This window comes from Theropithecus gelada, chromosome 19, assembly GCF_003255815.1.
Source record: "Theropithecus gelada isolate Dixy chromosome 19, Tgel_1.0, whole genome shotgun sequence".
Taxonomy (NCBI): domain Eukaryota; kingdom Metazoa; phylum Chordata; class Mammalia; order Primates; family Cercopithecidae; genus Theropithecus; species Theropithecus gelada.
The window spans coordinates 1,893,418-1,909,991 of NC_037687.1; the positions used below are offsets into that span (position 1 = coordinate 1,893,418).

Sequence of the window (16,574 nt, forward strand, 5' to 3'; positions counted from 1 at the left end):
TCTCGAACTCGTGACCTCAGGTGATCACCTGCCTTGGCCTCCCAAAGTGCTGGGATTGCAGGCGTGAGCCACCACGCCCAGCCTGTCATTTTTGAATGGATGCTGGATGTTATAAATGACAGATGGTGGAAGCTGGTGCTGATGTGTCTTCACAGGGCTGTGTTTTCTTTTGGCAGGGGCCAGCGTAACAGCAGCTCACTGAGACCCCACCAGGGTTTTGTTTTGGAGTGATGAGGGCTTGCTTCAGTTCTGTCCTCCCCCAGGGGTGTTGCCCTAGCTCCTGGTGTGTGGCCCTTCTGATGTCTTCATTAGAAGCCCAAGGTCCTTCTAATATTTATTTTTGTAGAGATGGGGTCTTGCTGTGTTGCCCAGGCTCGAACTCCTGGTTCCAAGCAGTCCTGCCTCAGCCTCCCAAAGTGCTGGGATTGCAGGTGTGAGTTACCACGCCTGGCCCTCAGGGTGTTCAGCAAGGCCCCCTACCCCGCCAGGCTCCATCTCCATTGCCTCTTCCCGGCAGCGCACACTGTGCAAATCTGCTCAGCCTTCAGCCTTCTGGCAACTGTTTGCTGCTGTTTTTTTGTTTTTTGTTTTTTTTAAAGGAGTCTTGCTGTCTCGCCCAGGCTGGAGTGCAATGGCACCATCTCAGCTCACTGCAACCTCCACCTCCCAGGTTAAAGCAATTCTCCTGCCTCAGCCTCCCAAGTAGCTGGGATTACAGGTGCCCGCCACCACGCCTGGCTAATTTTTGTGTTTTCAGTGGAGACGGGATTTCACCTTGTCGGCCAGGTTGGTCTAGAACTCCTGACCTCAGGTGATTCACCTGCCTTGGCCTCCCAAAGTGCGGGGATTACAGGTGTGAGCCGCTGCCGCGCCCGGCCTTGCTGCCGGGTTTCTTGTTATCTTGCCCTGCGTGTGTGCTCCTGAGGCAGCAGCCAACGGCGTGACTCCTCTGGCCATCAAGGCCAGAACTGAGCACTTCCTGCTTTCTCTCTGTCCCTCACATCCACGGTCCCCCAGCAGCCAGCAGGACCTCCCCAAGTGTAAATCGGCACACACTTCCATTGCATTTGGGTTGGGGGGAGGTGTTGAGTCAGGGTCTTGCTCTTGCCCAGGTGGGAGGGCAGTGGTGCAATCACTGCTCACTGCAGTCCCGACCTCCCGGGCTTAAGCATGGGCTGTGGGTACTCGAGGAGGAGGGTCTCGCGGTGCTGGCGAACCAGACCCGGGGTTCAGGGCCTCTCTCCAGAGTACAGGACATCCCTCACCCACTGTAGCCAGGACAGCGGGGCGGAGATTGAAGGGGAGCGAAGGAGAGCAAAGGGGAGAGAAGCAGCATGCGCTCAGGGCAGGTGTGTTTGTTTCTTTATTTAAAAAAATCATCTGGGGGTGGTCGGAGGAGGACACCCCTCCCATGGCTTTGGGGAGGACGCAGGTTCCAGGAGTCACAGGGCAGAAACACGCAGGGTGGGTGGGGGCGTGGCCTGGGGTGGGGAGGGGCTGTGCCCCCCCAGCACCTGGGGGTGGCTCCCGCGGCACCAGGCGGGCTAGGGCAACGGTATGTACAGGCGAGCAGTGCCCCTGGACCCGGTCGGGGCCAGCTGGAGCCCCATCCTGCAGCAGGGGAGCTCTGGGGCACAGGGTCTGAGTCCCACGCTGGGCTGCAGGGGCCACGAGGGCCGTCCAGGGAGGCTGGACAGCGGGGGCCCTTGGCTGGGCCCATCAGGTGGATGAGAACGGACACTGCAAACCGCTCACCACCTGGGCTAGGGCTAGGGCTAGGGCTAGGCCTATCCAGCAGGGGCCATCACCACACTGAATCCCGCGCGGAACTCAGGCCGGCATCCAGGCAGTGGGAACACCCTGCAGGCTGGGGTTGGGTGGCCTCGGGCATGTGACAGGTGGGGCCTCAGTGTCCCAATAAACGGACAGGAACTAAAGGAATGCAAGGTCTGGAACCCATGGCTCTGGGAGCGGTGCCACCAGGCTGGCTCCTAGCAGAGAAATGGGAATCGCAAATGCATTGCAATGTGCAGTGAAGAAACATGGGGACGCCGCGTACCGCCGTCAGACGACGTGGGCAGGCGCCCTGAGCGGCGGGCCTGTGGGCCCTGGCCCAGGCCAGCACAGCCCTGTCCCCAGTCCTGAGGGATTGTCTCCACAGGGCCTGGCCACTGACCTGGCCACCTCCCCGGCTGCCCTGATCCAGCAGCCGCACTCGTGGTGGTGAACGCAGGGCAACCCCTTCCTGATGCTGAGAAAGGTGGCGTGGACTGGACAGATGGCCCTGGGGAAACACTGGGCCTGGCACCACGTGGGGGGCCCCAGCAGCGGATGATGGCCTGGGGCTGCAGCTGTCCCCATGGAGGGAGGGCGACGGCAGAGCAGCCCAGGTGTAGATGACCTCGGGGCCCCTGTGGTCCCCACAGAGGGAGAGCGGTGTCGGGTGGCCCAGGTGTAGAAGATGACCTTGGGGCCCCAGCCTTCCCCACACAGGGAGGGCGGTGTCGCTGTCGGACAGCCTAGGTGTAGAAGATGACCTCGGGGATCTGGCCGTCCTCCACGGATGTGCCATTGTTGTTTCCGGCCGCGTAGCAAAAGGTGAAGCAGGTCTTGGCACCCGTGGTGGGCGACTCGTGTGTCACCTTGCGCAGGCCTTTGGTGCCGTAGTGGGAGTCTGGGCCCTGTGGGGGATGGGGTACAGTGAGGTCAAGGACCTCCAGGCCGGGATGCCCCAGGTGTGGACAGGGCGAGGCCCCAACTGGGCCAGGGTGGCCACGTCTGGAGAGTGTCGGCTGTGTCCTGGGGGCCTCAGGATGGGCCAGAGACTCCCATGGAGGGACCCCACTCCCCAGTGGCACACCTTGAGCGTGGCGCAGGCCGTGTAGTTGACGTTGGGCAGCACCTCCACCGGCTCCTTGAACATGACGCGGAAGGTGCTGGCTGAGCCGTCGCAGCTGAATCCCGTGTCGTTCTGGCCTAGGACAGTGTTGCTGTCGGTGTGAATAATCTGCAGGGAGGTGGGAGGCTCAGGCCTGGGGAGGGCTGACAGGGACCCCTCGAGGCCCAGCCCACCTGCCTAGGGTGGGCAGTGCAGGGACCAGGGCCAGGGGTTCGGCCAGGGTTCCATGGAGGTGGGCACAGGACATGGGCCGGAGTGCGGCCTGGGGAGGCAGCTTGGGACGGGTACCTGGATGTTCACTTGGTAGTCGGTGGGCCCGTGGATGGATCCGTACAGCCCAAATCCCACCACGAAGATGCGCTTGTTGACTGAGAACCTGTGGTGGCAGATAACAGGCAGCCATGTGGATGCCCAGGGACAGCCTAAGGTGAGCTGGGGCTGGCCCACCCCCCGCACCTCTGTCATCCCTGAGTCCTGTCACCCCCATGCCCGCCCCCCTACTCTGCCTCCATGATCCCTGAGTCCTCCACCCCCATGCCCAGTAACACCACACTGTGCCTTCATCATCCCTGAGTCCTCCACCCCCACGCTTGCCCCCCATCTCCATCATCCCTGAGTCCTCCACCCCCATGCCCGGCCCCCCCCCCCGCCCCTGTCATCCCTGAGTCCTCCACCCCCATGCCCAGCCCCCCTTCGCCTACGTCATCCCTGAGACCTCCACCCCATGCCCGGCGCCCCCCACCTCCACCCCGAGCCCCACCTGATGCGGTCGCTGGTCCCGCTGTAGCCCCAGCGACTCTCCACCTGCTGGAAGCGGTTGATGCTGCACTCCTTCCCGCGCAGGCAGCAGCGGGGCCGGTCAATGAACTCCACTCGCGGCTTGGGGTTCACGGTGAAGTGCAGGAAAAGGCTGACGACCTCGCGGTCCACCAGGATGCCCGACTGTGCTGGGCCTGTGGTACAGTGAGGGCGTGGGGGAGGGCCCGGAAGGACACGCTCCTTCTCCCTAAGATGGCCGCGTCGGACTTTCAAGGTGCAGGGACCTGCGCAGCCCCTCCCCAGGGGACCAGCCATCAGCCACGGCCCCTGCTGCCTGGGCTTTTGGAGAGAGGTCCCAGGGCAGAGACCAGAGGCTGACAGATACGCTCACTCAGGGGCAATGTCTCAGGGTCTGGCCCCGTCGTAGGGACCACCCGTGACTTCACTGTGGGGGGGGGGGGGACTCCACTGCCTGTTTTCTCAGGGCCACTGGCTGGGAAGGGTCACTGCAGCTCCCCGATAGGCCTGTACCCCACAGCCTGCAGCCCTGGCTTCTAGAAACAGCCTTGGGGGTTCCTCTCCACGTGGGGCCTAGGCGGCCACCTTCCAAAGCGCTTACGCCCCCAGGGGTGATGGCTAGCACAGCCCAGGCAGGCTCCAAGAGCCAGGCTCTTAATCCAGGTGGGGAGTGGTGACAGGCAGAAGGGCCATGCATGGGATATGAAGGGGCTCTGGGCAGGGAGGGGTGGCTGGGAGGGGCAGAACTGAGGCTCCACCATCCACCCCCAGGAGTGCTGGGACACGGTGAGCATCCTCTGCTCTGATGAGAGCAGCCCCGCCCACCTGAGACCTAATCACTCATCAGCCAAGGTGGGCTCAATTCTGCATCCCTCAGCTGCAAGCCAGCCCAACGCACAGTTTAATAACTGGCGAGAAACAGACCATTATGGGTTAAGTGAATTAGGAAGGCTGAGTATCAAAACTGAATAAACAATGTTAACAATTTTTTTTTTTTGAGACTGAGTTTTGCTGTTGTTGCCCAGGCTGGAGTGCAATGGCGTAATCTTGGCTCACTGCAACATCCATCTTCCGGGTTCAAGCAGTTCTTCTGCCTCAGCCTCCCGCGTAGCTTAGTTTACAGGCACCCGCCACCACGCCCAGCTAATTTTGAATTTTCAGGAGAGATGGGGTTTCACCCTGTTGGTCAGTCTGATCTCGAACTCCCAACCTCAAGTGATTCCCCCCCAACTTGGCCTCACAAAGTGCTGGGATTACACGTGAGAATGACCAAGGCTGGCCAACAATTTTTTTTTTTGAGACGGAGTTTCACTCTTGTTGCCCAGGCTGGAGTGCAGTGGCATGATCTCGGTTCACCACAACCTCTGCCTCCTGGGTTCAAGCGATTCTCCTGCCTGCCTCAGCCTCCTGAGTAGCTGGGATTACAGGCGCCCGCCACCACACCTGGCTGATCAACAATTGTATTCTTAAAAAGTATATATCTGGCCAGGCTTGGTGGCCCACGCCCATAATCCCAGCACTTTGTGAGGCCGAGGTGGGAGGATGGCTGGAGCCCAGTTCATGACCAGCCCGGGCAACATCACAAAACCCTGTCCCTACAAAAAATATAAATATAAGCCTTGTGTGGTGGTGGCACCTGTGATCCCAGCTACTCTGGAGTCTGAAGCAGGAGGATCACTTGAGCCCAGGAAGTCGAGGCTGCAGTGAGCTGTGACTGCACCACTGCACCCCAGCCTGGGCGACAGACTGAGAACCTGCTGCTAAGTCTGGCGACCTTCAGTCAAGCGAGAGCAGAGGCCGTGTGGACCTGGGGAAGGCCAGACGGCGAGTGTGCACCAGCCACAGGGCTCTGTCCCAGCCCCTTATGGAACGTAAGAGCTGGATGGCGTCAGGCAGTGAGCAGCCACATGAGGGCAGGAGGCATCATTAGGGCTGCCCCTCACGTCACCCTAGAGGCCAGGCCCTGCAGCAGGGGACCCCAAGGCCCACTCATGGGAGCAGGACAGCTGCCCCGGCCATTGTCAGAGCCTTCCTGGGCTTGTCATGGACACTGGTACCTGCACCAGCAGGTAGCACAAGAGCCCGAGACGGGGACTCCCTTCCCTCCTGGGGAGATGCCACCAAAACACAGCTGGATGGACATGGGGGGCGGGGGACTGGCAATGCGTACAGTGGGGACAGAGCAGCCAGGCCGGGGCTAACAGACGGCCCTGTGGACGTGCCCTCACAAGCCAGGTTTCTTCCTATCTTTATACTCCAGGCATCTGCCAGGCTTTCTGCAGTGAACTTGGGGGCGCTATCCTCGGTACCCAGGTGCCCACCTGTGTGCCACTCCCCCCTCAAGCCAGCCCCTGAGCCCCTGAGCTCTGTTACCTGCAGCAAACTCCTCGATGGTCATGAGTGGGAAGCGGATGAGGCCCAGGGCCTTGCCCAGAACCTTCCGCCTGTTTTCCGGTGTCACCTGCAGCTGCTGCCGCTGACACTCAGCCTCAGACCAGCGGACAACGGCATTGAACAGCCGCACCTCACGGATGCCCAGTGTGTCACGCTCCAGGACGGCCACCAGCGTGTCTGCGGGGTGGAGGAAGGGGCTGTGTGAACATGACACCCTGTCCACCCTGCAGGAGGCAGTGAGACTAACGTGAGGACCAACAATTAAAGCCGGGCTGGCAACTATGGCCCGTGGCCCAAACCTGGCCCTGTGCTTGTGTTTATAAATAAAGCTTTATTGACACATGACCATGCCCCTTCATTTTCCTAGGCTGTGGTTACTTTTAGCCACAAGGACAGACTTGAGTAGTTTTGACAACAGCTGTTTAACAACAAAGTCAAAACCATGGGCCATCGGAGGACGAGACGGTCACCATCAGCTGGGATGGTGGGGTCTGGCCTGTGGCCTCCCGGCCAAGGCCCCAGACTCCCCTGGGGCTGTGCTGGACCCGAGCTCCTGACCCACTGCAAGTGGTGAGACCCCAGCTCACCTGTGCAGCTCCCCCAGGGAACCCCCAGCCCCAAAGCTCCCACTGTCGATCCCCAGACCCTCCTGCCAAGGCCCTGCTGGGATTCCCACACCTGGGCTCCTGGACCCTTACCCAGGTCAATGTCAGTGAAGCCCTCTGCGGTGATGGCATCTGCAGTGTTTTTGTCGATGTTCTCCAGGCACAGGCTGGCCAGCTGTGGTTCATCGAAGAGTCGCGCCTGGCAAGAGACATTGATGGGGGCGTGGCAGGGACATCAGCACCCAGCCCTCGGCAGATCCCCAGTGTGGAGCTGGCTTAAATGCAGCCCTGACCGCACAGGCCTTCCTGAGCGTGGCCAGGAGCCACTGGGGTCTCAGCCACCAGGCCGGCCCTGCCGTGGGCCCAGAGACCCCCGTGTGACTGCTGAGTGGGGCGGGAGAGTCGGGGCGTTCCCTCTCAGGACCTCAGAGGCCAAGGAAAGAAGAAAAAGATGCTCAGGTCCCTGTCGGCAGGGCCTGCTGCTTTAGGCAAAAGGGGCACTGCAGCTGCACTTGGGGGGCAGCAGGGCCCAGGACCCCGAGTGGCAGGCAGAGGTGAGGCGGCCAGGGTCGACCCGGTGAAGCTTCCGGATCACAACACGCCCTTGGCCACCTGTGGTGGGAGGGGCTATGTCCCTGGCAGCTCCATCCCAAGACACACAGCAGACATGACTCCTGACAGGTGACAGAGCTGGACATCGCCTGTGCTCTTAGGGAAACTGAGGCTGTTAGTGGAAGGTGCTGGAAGGGCCTATGCCAGCAGGGACACGGGCAGGCCTTTCTGCAGGCATTCCCCCTGAGGACACCTCTCAAGCGGGTTTGCAGTGGTTTTAGGAGCAGGGAGGCTGAGGCAGCCACAAGACAAAGCTCGGGGCGTGAACTCCAGGCACCTCTCAGGTCAGGCAGAGGCCCCTCGGGCAAGATGACCACAGATGACCCGGACAAGAAACCCCTCCCTCTGGGAGTCCGGATCCTCTGCATCTGACCTGCCAGGTTGGAGAGGGAGAAGGTTCTGGGTCTTTTCCAGGATGCTGGACCCCCGAAGCCCACTGGAGGACCTAGTGCTGCTGTCCCCTCTGGCCGCCCTCCACCCCCGACCAGGAGTTCACAGCTCCCAAGCGGCCGTCCACCTGTCCTGGCCCCATGTCCTCCTCTCAGCCTCCCTGGCCTGCACGACCTCCCCAGCTCCCACCCGTTGGGCTGCACAGAGCCCAACTGGGGTCCCCTGAGATCCCCGGCCCTGCTCTGTCTACCTGACATTTCCTTAGAGAGAGACGGAAAGTTCTCTCTTTTTTTTTTGTTTCTTTTTCTTTAGCCAGGCGTGGTGGTGGGGACCTGTAATCCCAGCTACTCTGGAGGCTGAGGCAGCAGAATCGCTTGAACCCTGGAGGCGGAGGTTGCAGTGAGCTGAGATCATGCCATTGCACTCCAGCCTGGGCAACAAGAGAAACCCGTCTCAAAAAAAAACATTATTTTACTTTTTTTGAGAGACAGGGTCTCACTCTGTCACTCAAGCTGGAGTGCAGCGGCGCCATCTCCACTCACTGCAGCCTCAACCTCCTGGGCTCAGGCGATCTTCCTGCTTTGGAGCCCCAGGTAGCTGAGATTACAGACACGCACCACCATGCTTGGCTAATTTATGAAAATTCTTTTTTTTTTTTTTTTTTAGTAGACATGGGGTTTTACCATGTTGGCCAGGCTGGTCTCAAACTCTTCACCTCTGGTAATCTGCCTGTCTCAGCCTCCAGACTAGTTGGGATTACAGGTGCCCGCCACCACTCCAGGCTCATTTTTGTATTTTTAGTAAAGACGAGATTTCCCCATGTTGGCGAGGCTGGTCTGGAACGCCTGACCTCAGGTGATCCGCCCGCCTCAGCCTCCCAATGTGCGGGGATTACAGGCGCGAGCCACAGCGCACGGCACAAAACACATTTTACTACCAGACAGGATCCTGCTGCCTCCAGGGCCCGCCCCGGTCCCGCCTCCAGCCCGGGCCCGCCCCCACCCCGTCCTGCCTCCAGCCAGGCCTGGCCCCGCCCCTGCCCCGTGCCGGCTCCGCCCCGTGCCAGCCCCGCCCCGTGCCGGCCCCGCCCACCTGCGTGAGCAGCATGAAGGCGTTGTCGGCTCGCAGGTTCTTCTTCAGGAACTCCACGCAGTGGGCCTCCAGCGCTGGCACCGCGTACTTCTTGGCGGTGTATAGCGTGGTCATCACCGTCTCCGGGCCGATCTGCACCTCGTCCGAGTAGAGAAACCTGCAGAGGCAACGCGGGTGGCCGTGAGATGGGACCGCCATGCCCGCCCCCAGGGGACAGCGTCAGAGGACCACTCAGACCTGGCCGCCTGCCCTTGAGCCTGCAGGGCCCAAACGCCCCACATCAGGCTCCCCGAGGAACCTTCCAGAATTAGCCCTTGTCTGTTGCCCTCTGACCTAGGGACATAACTTGGCAAGGCAGTCACCCATGAAAACAAGAGGCTGAACCCATCCACACAGCACACACCCGGAAGCGTCTACACAGCCTGTCTAGTTCTTCCCGGGATGCCCCAGGAGAGGGCACTGGGAGCTGGGTGTCTCCTCCTTGGGCGCCTTTTCCATGAGGAACTCTTGGTTCCCCACCTCAGGCCCCACCGAAAACCTCAACCACTTCTGGGTGATCACAGAACCCAACACACTAATTAGGCTCATGGATAATCATGAACGCTATTGCTGTATGCCAGCGAGGGGTCCACACCACACTGAACACGATGCCAGCCAGTGGCCCACACTGAATATAGATCAGAAGTTGGGCCGATCGGCCGGGCGCGGTGGCTCAAGCCTGTAATCCCAGCACTTTGGGAGGCCGAGACGGGCGGATCACAAGGTCAGGAGATCGAGACCATCCTGGCTAACACGGTGAAACCCCGTCTCTACTAAAAAAAAATACAAAAAACTAGCCGGGCGAGGTGGCGGGCGCCTGTAGTCCCAGCTACTTGGGAGGCTGAGGCAGGAGAATGGCGTAAACCTGGGAGGCGGAGCTTGCAGTGAGCTGAGATTCGGCCACTGCACTCCACCCTGGGCGACAGAGCAAGACTCCGTCTCAAAAAAAAAAAAAAAAAAAAAAAAAGAAGTTGGGCCGATCAAAAATAGAAGCAAAGGCCGGGCCTGGTGGCTCACACCAGTAATCCCCACACTTTGGGAGGCTGAGACAGGCAGATCACCTGAGGTCAAGAAGTTCCAGACCAGCCTGGCCAACATGGTGAAACCCCGTCTCTACTAAAAATACAAAAATTAGCCGGGCGTGGTGGCAGGCACCTGTAATCCCAGCTACTCAGGAGGCTGAGGCAAGAGAATCGCTTGAACCCAGGAGGCAGAGGTTGCAGTAAGCCAGGATCAAGCCACTGCACTCCAGCCATGGTGGCAGAGTGCTACTCCAAATAAAAAAAAAAAAAAATTTTTTTCTCAGGTGGATCACCTGAGGCCAGGAGTTTGAGACCAGCCTGGCCAACATAGAGAAACGCTGTCTCTACTGAAAACAAAAATGAGCTGGGTGTGGTGGTGAACGCCTGTAATCCTAGGTACTTAGGAGGCTGAGGCAGGAGAATCACTTGAACCAGGAAGGTGGAGGTCGCAGTGAGCTGAGATCACACCACTGCACTCCAGCCTGGGCAACAGAGCGAGATTCTGTCTCAAAAAAAAAAAAAAAAAAGAAAAGAAAAACAAAAGGTGTCTCTGGAACCCCTCACTGCACAGGAACACAGTTCTAGAAATCTCCACCAAGCCAGGGCCTCTGAGGTGGTGTCAGACAGGGTCTGCGTTCTCTGAGGTCCCCCTCCCCGCACCCGGCTCCCCAGCAGGAAGCATCCGGAAGCGTTACTTGAGCAGTGCGAGGAAGGCAGCGGGTTCCACGTCGGGCAGCTCGATCTCTGTGGACGTTGTGGCCATTCCCCCGTTGAACATGGCATCAAAGACGGCACTGCCCACAGCCAGCACGAACCTGGCACGGGAGAGAGGAGGCCCTGGTTAACCCCATGGCCGCCACCCCATGGCGGGGAGGGCCTGCCCGGTATCTTGGATGACCACCCCACCAGGGCTCCCCACCAGCCCCCAGCAGGCATGTGCCAGGCCCCCTGATGGCAGAGGCTTCTGGAAGGGGCCTGGGACAGCAGGAGGGTGATGCAGATGGACCCACGGCAAGGACAGACAGGGCTGGGACCATGCCCTGGACCACACAGGGCCTCACACTCTGCCAGCCCTCACCATCCTCTTTCCTTCCAGGTGTCAGGCACGCATTCACGCATTCCCACATGCATGCATGCATTCATTCACAGATGTGTTCATTCACTCGCTCATTCATTCACATGTTCATTCATTAACTCATTCATTTCCATGTACATTCACTCACTCATACACATACACTCACTCATTCATCCACACATGCATTCATTGACCCACTGATTCATTCCCATGGGCGTGCATTCACACGCTCATTTATGACTCGCATTCATTCACTTTCTCATTCATTCACTTTCTCATTCATCGCACTCATTCGCTCACTCATTCATCCAACACGTGAATTTATTCACTCATTCACCCATTCACACACACATTCATTCATTCCCACATGCACTCATCCACTTATTCAGCCTCATTATTCACTCACTGATTCACACATTCATCTACTCTCTATCACTTTCCCGCTCACGCATTCCCTCATCGGCACACACTTTCCCAGGGAGTCAGCTACAGGCACAGGGCCTGGCCTGAGGGAGACAGACAAGGACCAAGTGGCCGAACAGCCCCCACTGAGTGAGGGAAGAGAGAGGAGCGTGGTCCTGTTCGGAACACAAGGCCCAGGGAAGCCTTGTGGGGTCATCTGAGCCACCACGCTGGTGGGGAAGGGCATCAAGGCCCAGGGAACAGCAGCAGCATGGGAGGAGCGTTAGGAGGCACCAGGGGCAGCCCCAGCTGGGAAAGCGGTGGCTGTGAGGACGCTGTGGGTTCTGCCCCGTGTGGAGCACAGGCTCCCTATAGGACCCACTCAGTGGCTCAGATCCTCCGTGTCGCAACAGGCAGGAGGGTGCGGTGGGCACAGGAAGGCTGCTGGTGCCTCCCGAGCCTCCGCAAGAGCCAGCTATGAAGCCGCGTTTGGCCAGGTCTGTATGGGGCGCGAAGGACTCCATGGCTCCCAGGCTCAGGACGCCACTCTGTGCTGTCCATGTACGGTCCCCAGGGCCCGCCGCCATGATGGCCTCCCAGGGGGCTGAGACCACACACAGCATAGGGGGTCCCGGACACTCAGCAGGTGCACAGACACTCGCGGGGCGGGTTCATAGACGCTCGCGAAGTCGCGCGGCGGAGCACCTGCCCCAGGACGTGGCGATCCCTGCGTCACCTCTTCCCCACCTGTCCCCTTCCACGGCTCCCACCACAGCAAACGCCGGCTCTGAACAGCCTCTCCCCGCCCGGAAAGCTCCGGAGCTGCAGGTGGTTCCGCCCGGATGGGACCTGCTTCTCACTCCTGCACGGCTCCACCTCCAGGCCCCGCTGGGCGACCTCCACACAGCTCCCCGGAAAGCCCCCGCCTTCCGGGGAGAAGCTCCTCGCTCTCCTCCCACCGCCGCCCCCGCAGGCCCTCAGCCCATCCAGTCCAGCCCAGCGCTTGACTGCGCCCGAGAGTCGGGTCAGAAACCAAGGCAGTGGCTTCCACACGGACCCCGACCACAGCGTCCACATCCGCCCGGAAACTCGGAATGCGACGCCCCGTGGAAATGGGCCCGTGCTAACACCATGAGTCAGGACGAAGGTGCCGGGGAAGGTGGGCCCTAACCAGTGGCTGGTGTCCTTGGAAGGAGGAGACACGGGCCGGGCACGGTGGCCCGGGCCTGTCATCCCAGCATGTGGGAGGCCAAGGCGGGAGGATCGCTTGAGCCCAGGAGTTTGAGACCACCCTGGGCAACACAGTGAGACCCCATCTCTACAAAAACATCGAAAATTAGCCAGGCGGCCGGGCGCGGTGGCTCAAGCCTGTAATCCCAGTACTTTGGGAGGCCGAGACGGGGGGATCACGAGGTCAAGAGATCGAGACCATCCTGGCTAACCCGGTGAAACCCCCGTCTCTACTACAAAAATACAAAAAAAACTAGCTGGGCGAGGTGGCGGGCGCCTGTAGTCCCAGCTACTCGGGAGGCTGAGGCAGGAGAATGGCGTAAACCCGGGAGGCGGAGCTTGCAGCGAGCTGAGATCCGGCCACTGCACTCCAGCCTGGGCGACAGAGGGAGACTCTGTCTCAAAAAAAAAAAAAAAAGAAAATTAGCCAGGCATGGTGGTGAGCAACTGCAATCCTAGCTACTCAGGAGGCTGAGGCAGGAGGACTGCTTGAGCCCAGGACGTCAAGACTTCAGAGAGCCAGGATTGTGCCACCGCACTCCAGCCTGGGTGACAGAAGAAGACCCTGTCTCAAAAAAAAAAAAAAAAAAGGCCAGGGGCAGTGGCTTATGCCTGTAATCCCACCACTTTGGGAGGCCAAGGCAGATCACCTGGGGTCAGGAGTTTGAGACCAGCCTGGCCAACATGGTGAAACCCCATCTCTACTAAAAATACAAAAATTAGCCGGGCATGGTGGCGGGCGCCTGTAATCCCAGCTACTCAGGAAGCTGAAGCAGGAGAATCGCTTCAACCTGGGAGTCAGAGGTTGCAGTGAGCTGAGATTGCGCCATTGCACTCCTGCTTGGGTGACAGACCAAGACTCCGTCTCAAAAAAAAAAAAAAGACACAGAGTGAGTGTCTGCATGGAGACAGACGCAGGGACTGGAGCGATGCGGCTACAGGCCAAGGACATCTGGAGCCCCCAGAAGCTGGGTGGGGCAAGAGGATCCTCCCTTGAGCCTCCAGAGGGAGCACTGCCCTGGGACGCCTTGATCCATGATCCTGGGCTCCAGGACTGGCAGAGGATGAACCCACTGAGTTTGACCCCAGTGTGTGGGCATTGGGACTGCCACCCGCCCGTCTGCCCTCCTGGCTGCATCCTCGGCGGCCCAGGCCTCAGGGCCCTGCACCACCATCACCCACAGCCGGTGACCCAGGACAAACGCTTCCCTCCCACATGATGTTCCAGAAATAGAGTACCTGTGCGTGGGACGTCTCTTTCTTGATTTAAAAATGCATCTTGGTCTCCTGTGGGGAAAACCTTTGAGGAGGGTTCAAAAGCAGAAAGCAGGAGCCACTAAAGTGGGCCCGGCATGCACAGATGGGAATCAGGGAGCCCCCCTGACATGGGCGGGTCCCCAGGCAGCTCTGCCGGCCTCCAAGGCAGGGGCTCCTCCAACACCGAGCCCCTCCCTGGAGACACCCCCATGGGCCTTCCAAACCCCGGGCACCGAAACTGCCTCCTTTGCCCACCGTGAGCACCCAGCCCCACTCCTGGCCCGGTCGGCCCCATGTCATGTGTCTGTAACCCCTTCCTCTTTCAAACAAATCGAGAACACACGGCCACACAAAAACACATCCACAATTGCTCACAGCAGCATGATTCCCAGCTCCGAGCAGGGGAAACCACCAGTGTCCATCGACAGACACGGCGCAGCCACCCACGCGCTGGAACACGACCCAGCCACAAACAGAAACGAGGCTCTGATGCAGGACCTGACACAGATGCACCTTGAGAATGTCACGCTCTATGAGAGACGCCAGGCAGAGAAGGACAAATCCTTGTGATCCACTCCTAGGAGGTGCCCAGAGTCCTCAGATTCAGAGAGACAGAACGTAGGATGGGGGACGGGCGTGGTGGCTCATGCTTGTCATCCCAGCACTTTGGGAGGCTGAGACGGGCAGATCACCTAAGATCAGGAGTTCGAGACCAGCCTGGCCAACATGGTGAAACCCCATTTCTACTAAAAATACAAAAATTAGCCAGGGCCAGGCGCGGTGGCTCACACCTGTAATCCTAGCACTTTGGGAGGCCGAGGCGGGCGGATCACGAGGTCAGGAGATCGAGACCATCCTGGCTGACACGGTGAAATCCCGACTCTAATAAAAATACACAAAATCAGCCGAGTGTAGTGATGGGTGCCTGTAGTCCCAGCTACTCAGGAGGCTGAGGCAGAATGGCGTGAACTTGGGAGGCAGAGCTTGCAGTGAGCCAAGATCGCGCCACTGCCCTCCAGCCTGGGCGACAGAGTGAGACTCCGTCTCAAAAAAAAAAAAAGAAAAAAATTAGCCGGGTGTGGTGGTGGATACCTGTAGTCCCAGCTACTCAGGAGGCTGAGGCAGGAGAATCACTTAGAACCCAGGAGGTGCCAGGCACGGTGGCTCACGCCTGTAATCCCAGCACTTTGGGAGGCCAGGGCAGGTGGCTCACAAGGTCAGGAGATCAAGACCATCCTGGCTAATATTGTGAAACCCCATCTTTACTAAAAATACAAAAACTTAGCCGGGTGTGGTGGCACCCATAATCCCAGATACTCAGGAGGCTGAGGCAGGAGAATAGCTTGAACCGTGGAGGCAGAGGCTGCAGTGAGCTGAGATCGTGCCACTGCACTGCAGCCTGGGCTACAAGAGTGAGACTCCGTCTCAAAAAAAAAAAATAAACAAACCCAGGAGGCAAAGGTGGCAGTGAGCCGAGATCTGCACTCAAGCCTGAACAGCAAGAGTGCAACTCCGACTCAAAAAGAAAAGAAAACAGGTTAAAGACCGAAAGAACTGCATGGTGCACAAAGGGCCAATGATTCCGTGATTTAATCTATGCAATGGAACCTCCATGAAGAGCCCTAAACCACAGAGCTCAGAGCTTCCAAGCTGGTGATTTTGTCCACGTGCCATGAGGGTGGCCGCCCCGAGCCCACAGGACACAGGTGTGGGTGCTCTGATACCCTCTGGACCTGTGAACCTCTTCGTCTGGCTGCAAGATGTCCTTGTTGTTTTTGTTTTTGTTTTTTTCGAGACGGAGTCTCGCTCTGTCACCCAGGCTGGAGTGCAGTGGCCGGATCTCAGCTCACTGCAAGCTCCGCCTCCCGGGTTCACGCCATTCTCCTGCCTCAGCCTCCCAAGTAGCTGGGACTACAGGCGCCACCACCACGGCCGGCTAATTTTTTGTATTTTTAGTAGAGACGGGGTTTCACCGTGTTAGCCAGGATGGTCTCGATCTCCTGACCTCATGATCCGCCCATCTCGGCCTCCCAAAGTGCTGGGATTACAGGTTTGAGCCACGGCGCCCGGCCAGTTTTTATTTTTTTTAGACAGAGTCTCCCTCCGTCGCTCAGGCTGGAGTGCAGTGGCGCGATCTTGGCTCACTGCAACCTCCGCCTCCCGAGTTCCAGTGAGTCTCCTGCATTAGCCTCTTGAGTAGCTGGGATTACAGGTGCCCGCCATCCTGCCTGGCTAATTTTTGTATTTTTAGTAGAGATTGGATTTCACCATGTTGACCAGGCTGGTCTCGAACTCCTGACCTAGTAATCCACCGTCCTCGGCCTCCCAAAGTGCTGGGATTACAGGCATGAGCCACCGCACCTGGCCATTTATTTATTTATTTATTTATTATTATTATTACTTTTGAGAGGGAGTCTCCCTCTTGTCACCCAGGCTGGAGTGCAGTGGCGTGATCTCGACTCACTGTAACCTCCACCTCCCGAGTTCCAGTGAGTCTCCTGCATCAGCCTCCCGAGTAGCTGGGATTCCAGGCGCCTGCCACCCCACCCGGCTAATTTTTGTATTTTTAGTAGAGACAGGGTTTCACCACGTTGGCCAGGATGGTCTCGAACTCCTGACATCAGATGATCCGCGTGCCGCTGCCTCCCAAAGTGCTGGGATTACAGGCGTGAGCCACCGCGCCTGGAAGAGATGTCCTTTATTAAATCTTTATCTCATTTTTATTTTTAGTTTTTACAGATGTGGTCTCACTCTGTCACCCAGGCTGGAATGCAGTGCCA

General features: G+C 58.8%; 1 protein-coding gene across 1 annotated transcript in view; it reads right to left on the reverse strand.

The window, feature by feature from the left end:
* Nucleotides 1-1,335: 1,335 nt before the first annotated feature.
* The window catches only part of BTBD2 (BTB domain containing 2), a 30,854-nt gene continuing 15,615 nt past the window's right edge, over nt 1,336-16,574 (reverse strand). Inside the window, exons 2-9 of the mRNA XM_025368326.1 lie at nt 10,526-10,645; nt 8,770-8,926; nt 6,769-6,874; nt 6,050-6,247; nt 3,660-3,852; nt 3,188-3,275; nt 2,861-3,007; nt 1,336-2,681 (exon numbers count right to left, since the gene is read on the reverse strand). Of these exons, the coding sequence (XP_025224111.1) occupies nt 2,520-2,681; nt 2,861-3,007; nt 3,188-3,275; nt 3,660-3,852; nt 6,050-6,247; nt 6,769-6,874; nt 8,770-8,926; nt 10,526-10,608 (1,134 nt within the window). The 5' untranslated portion in view covers nt 10,609-10,645 and the 3' untranslated portion in view covers nt 1,336-2,519. The remainder of the gene's footprint in view (nt 2,682-2,860; nt 3,008-3,187; nt 3,276-3,659; nt 3,853-6,049; nt 6,248-6,768; nt 6,875-8,769; nt 8,927-10,525; nt 10,646-16,574) is intronic.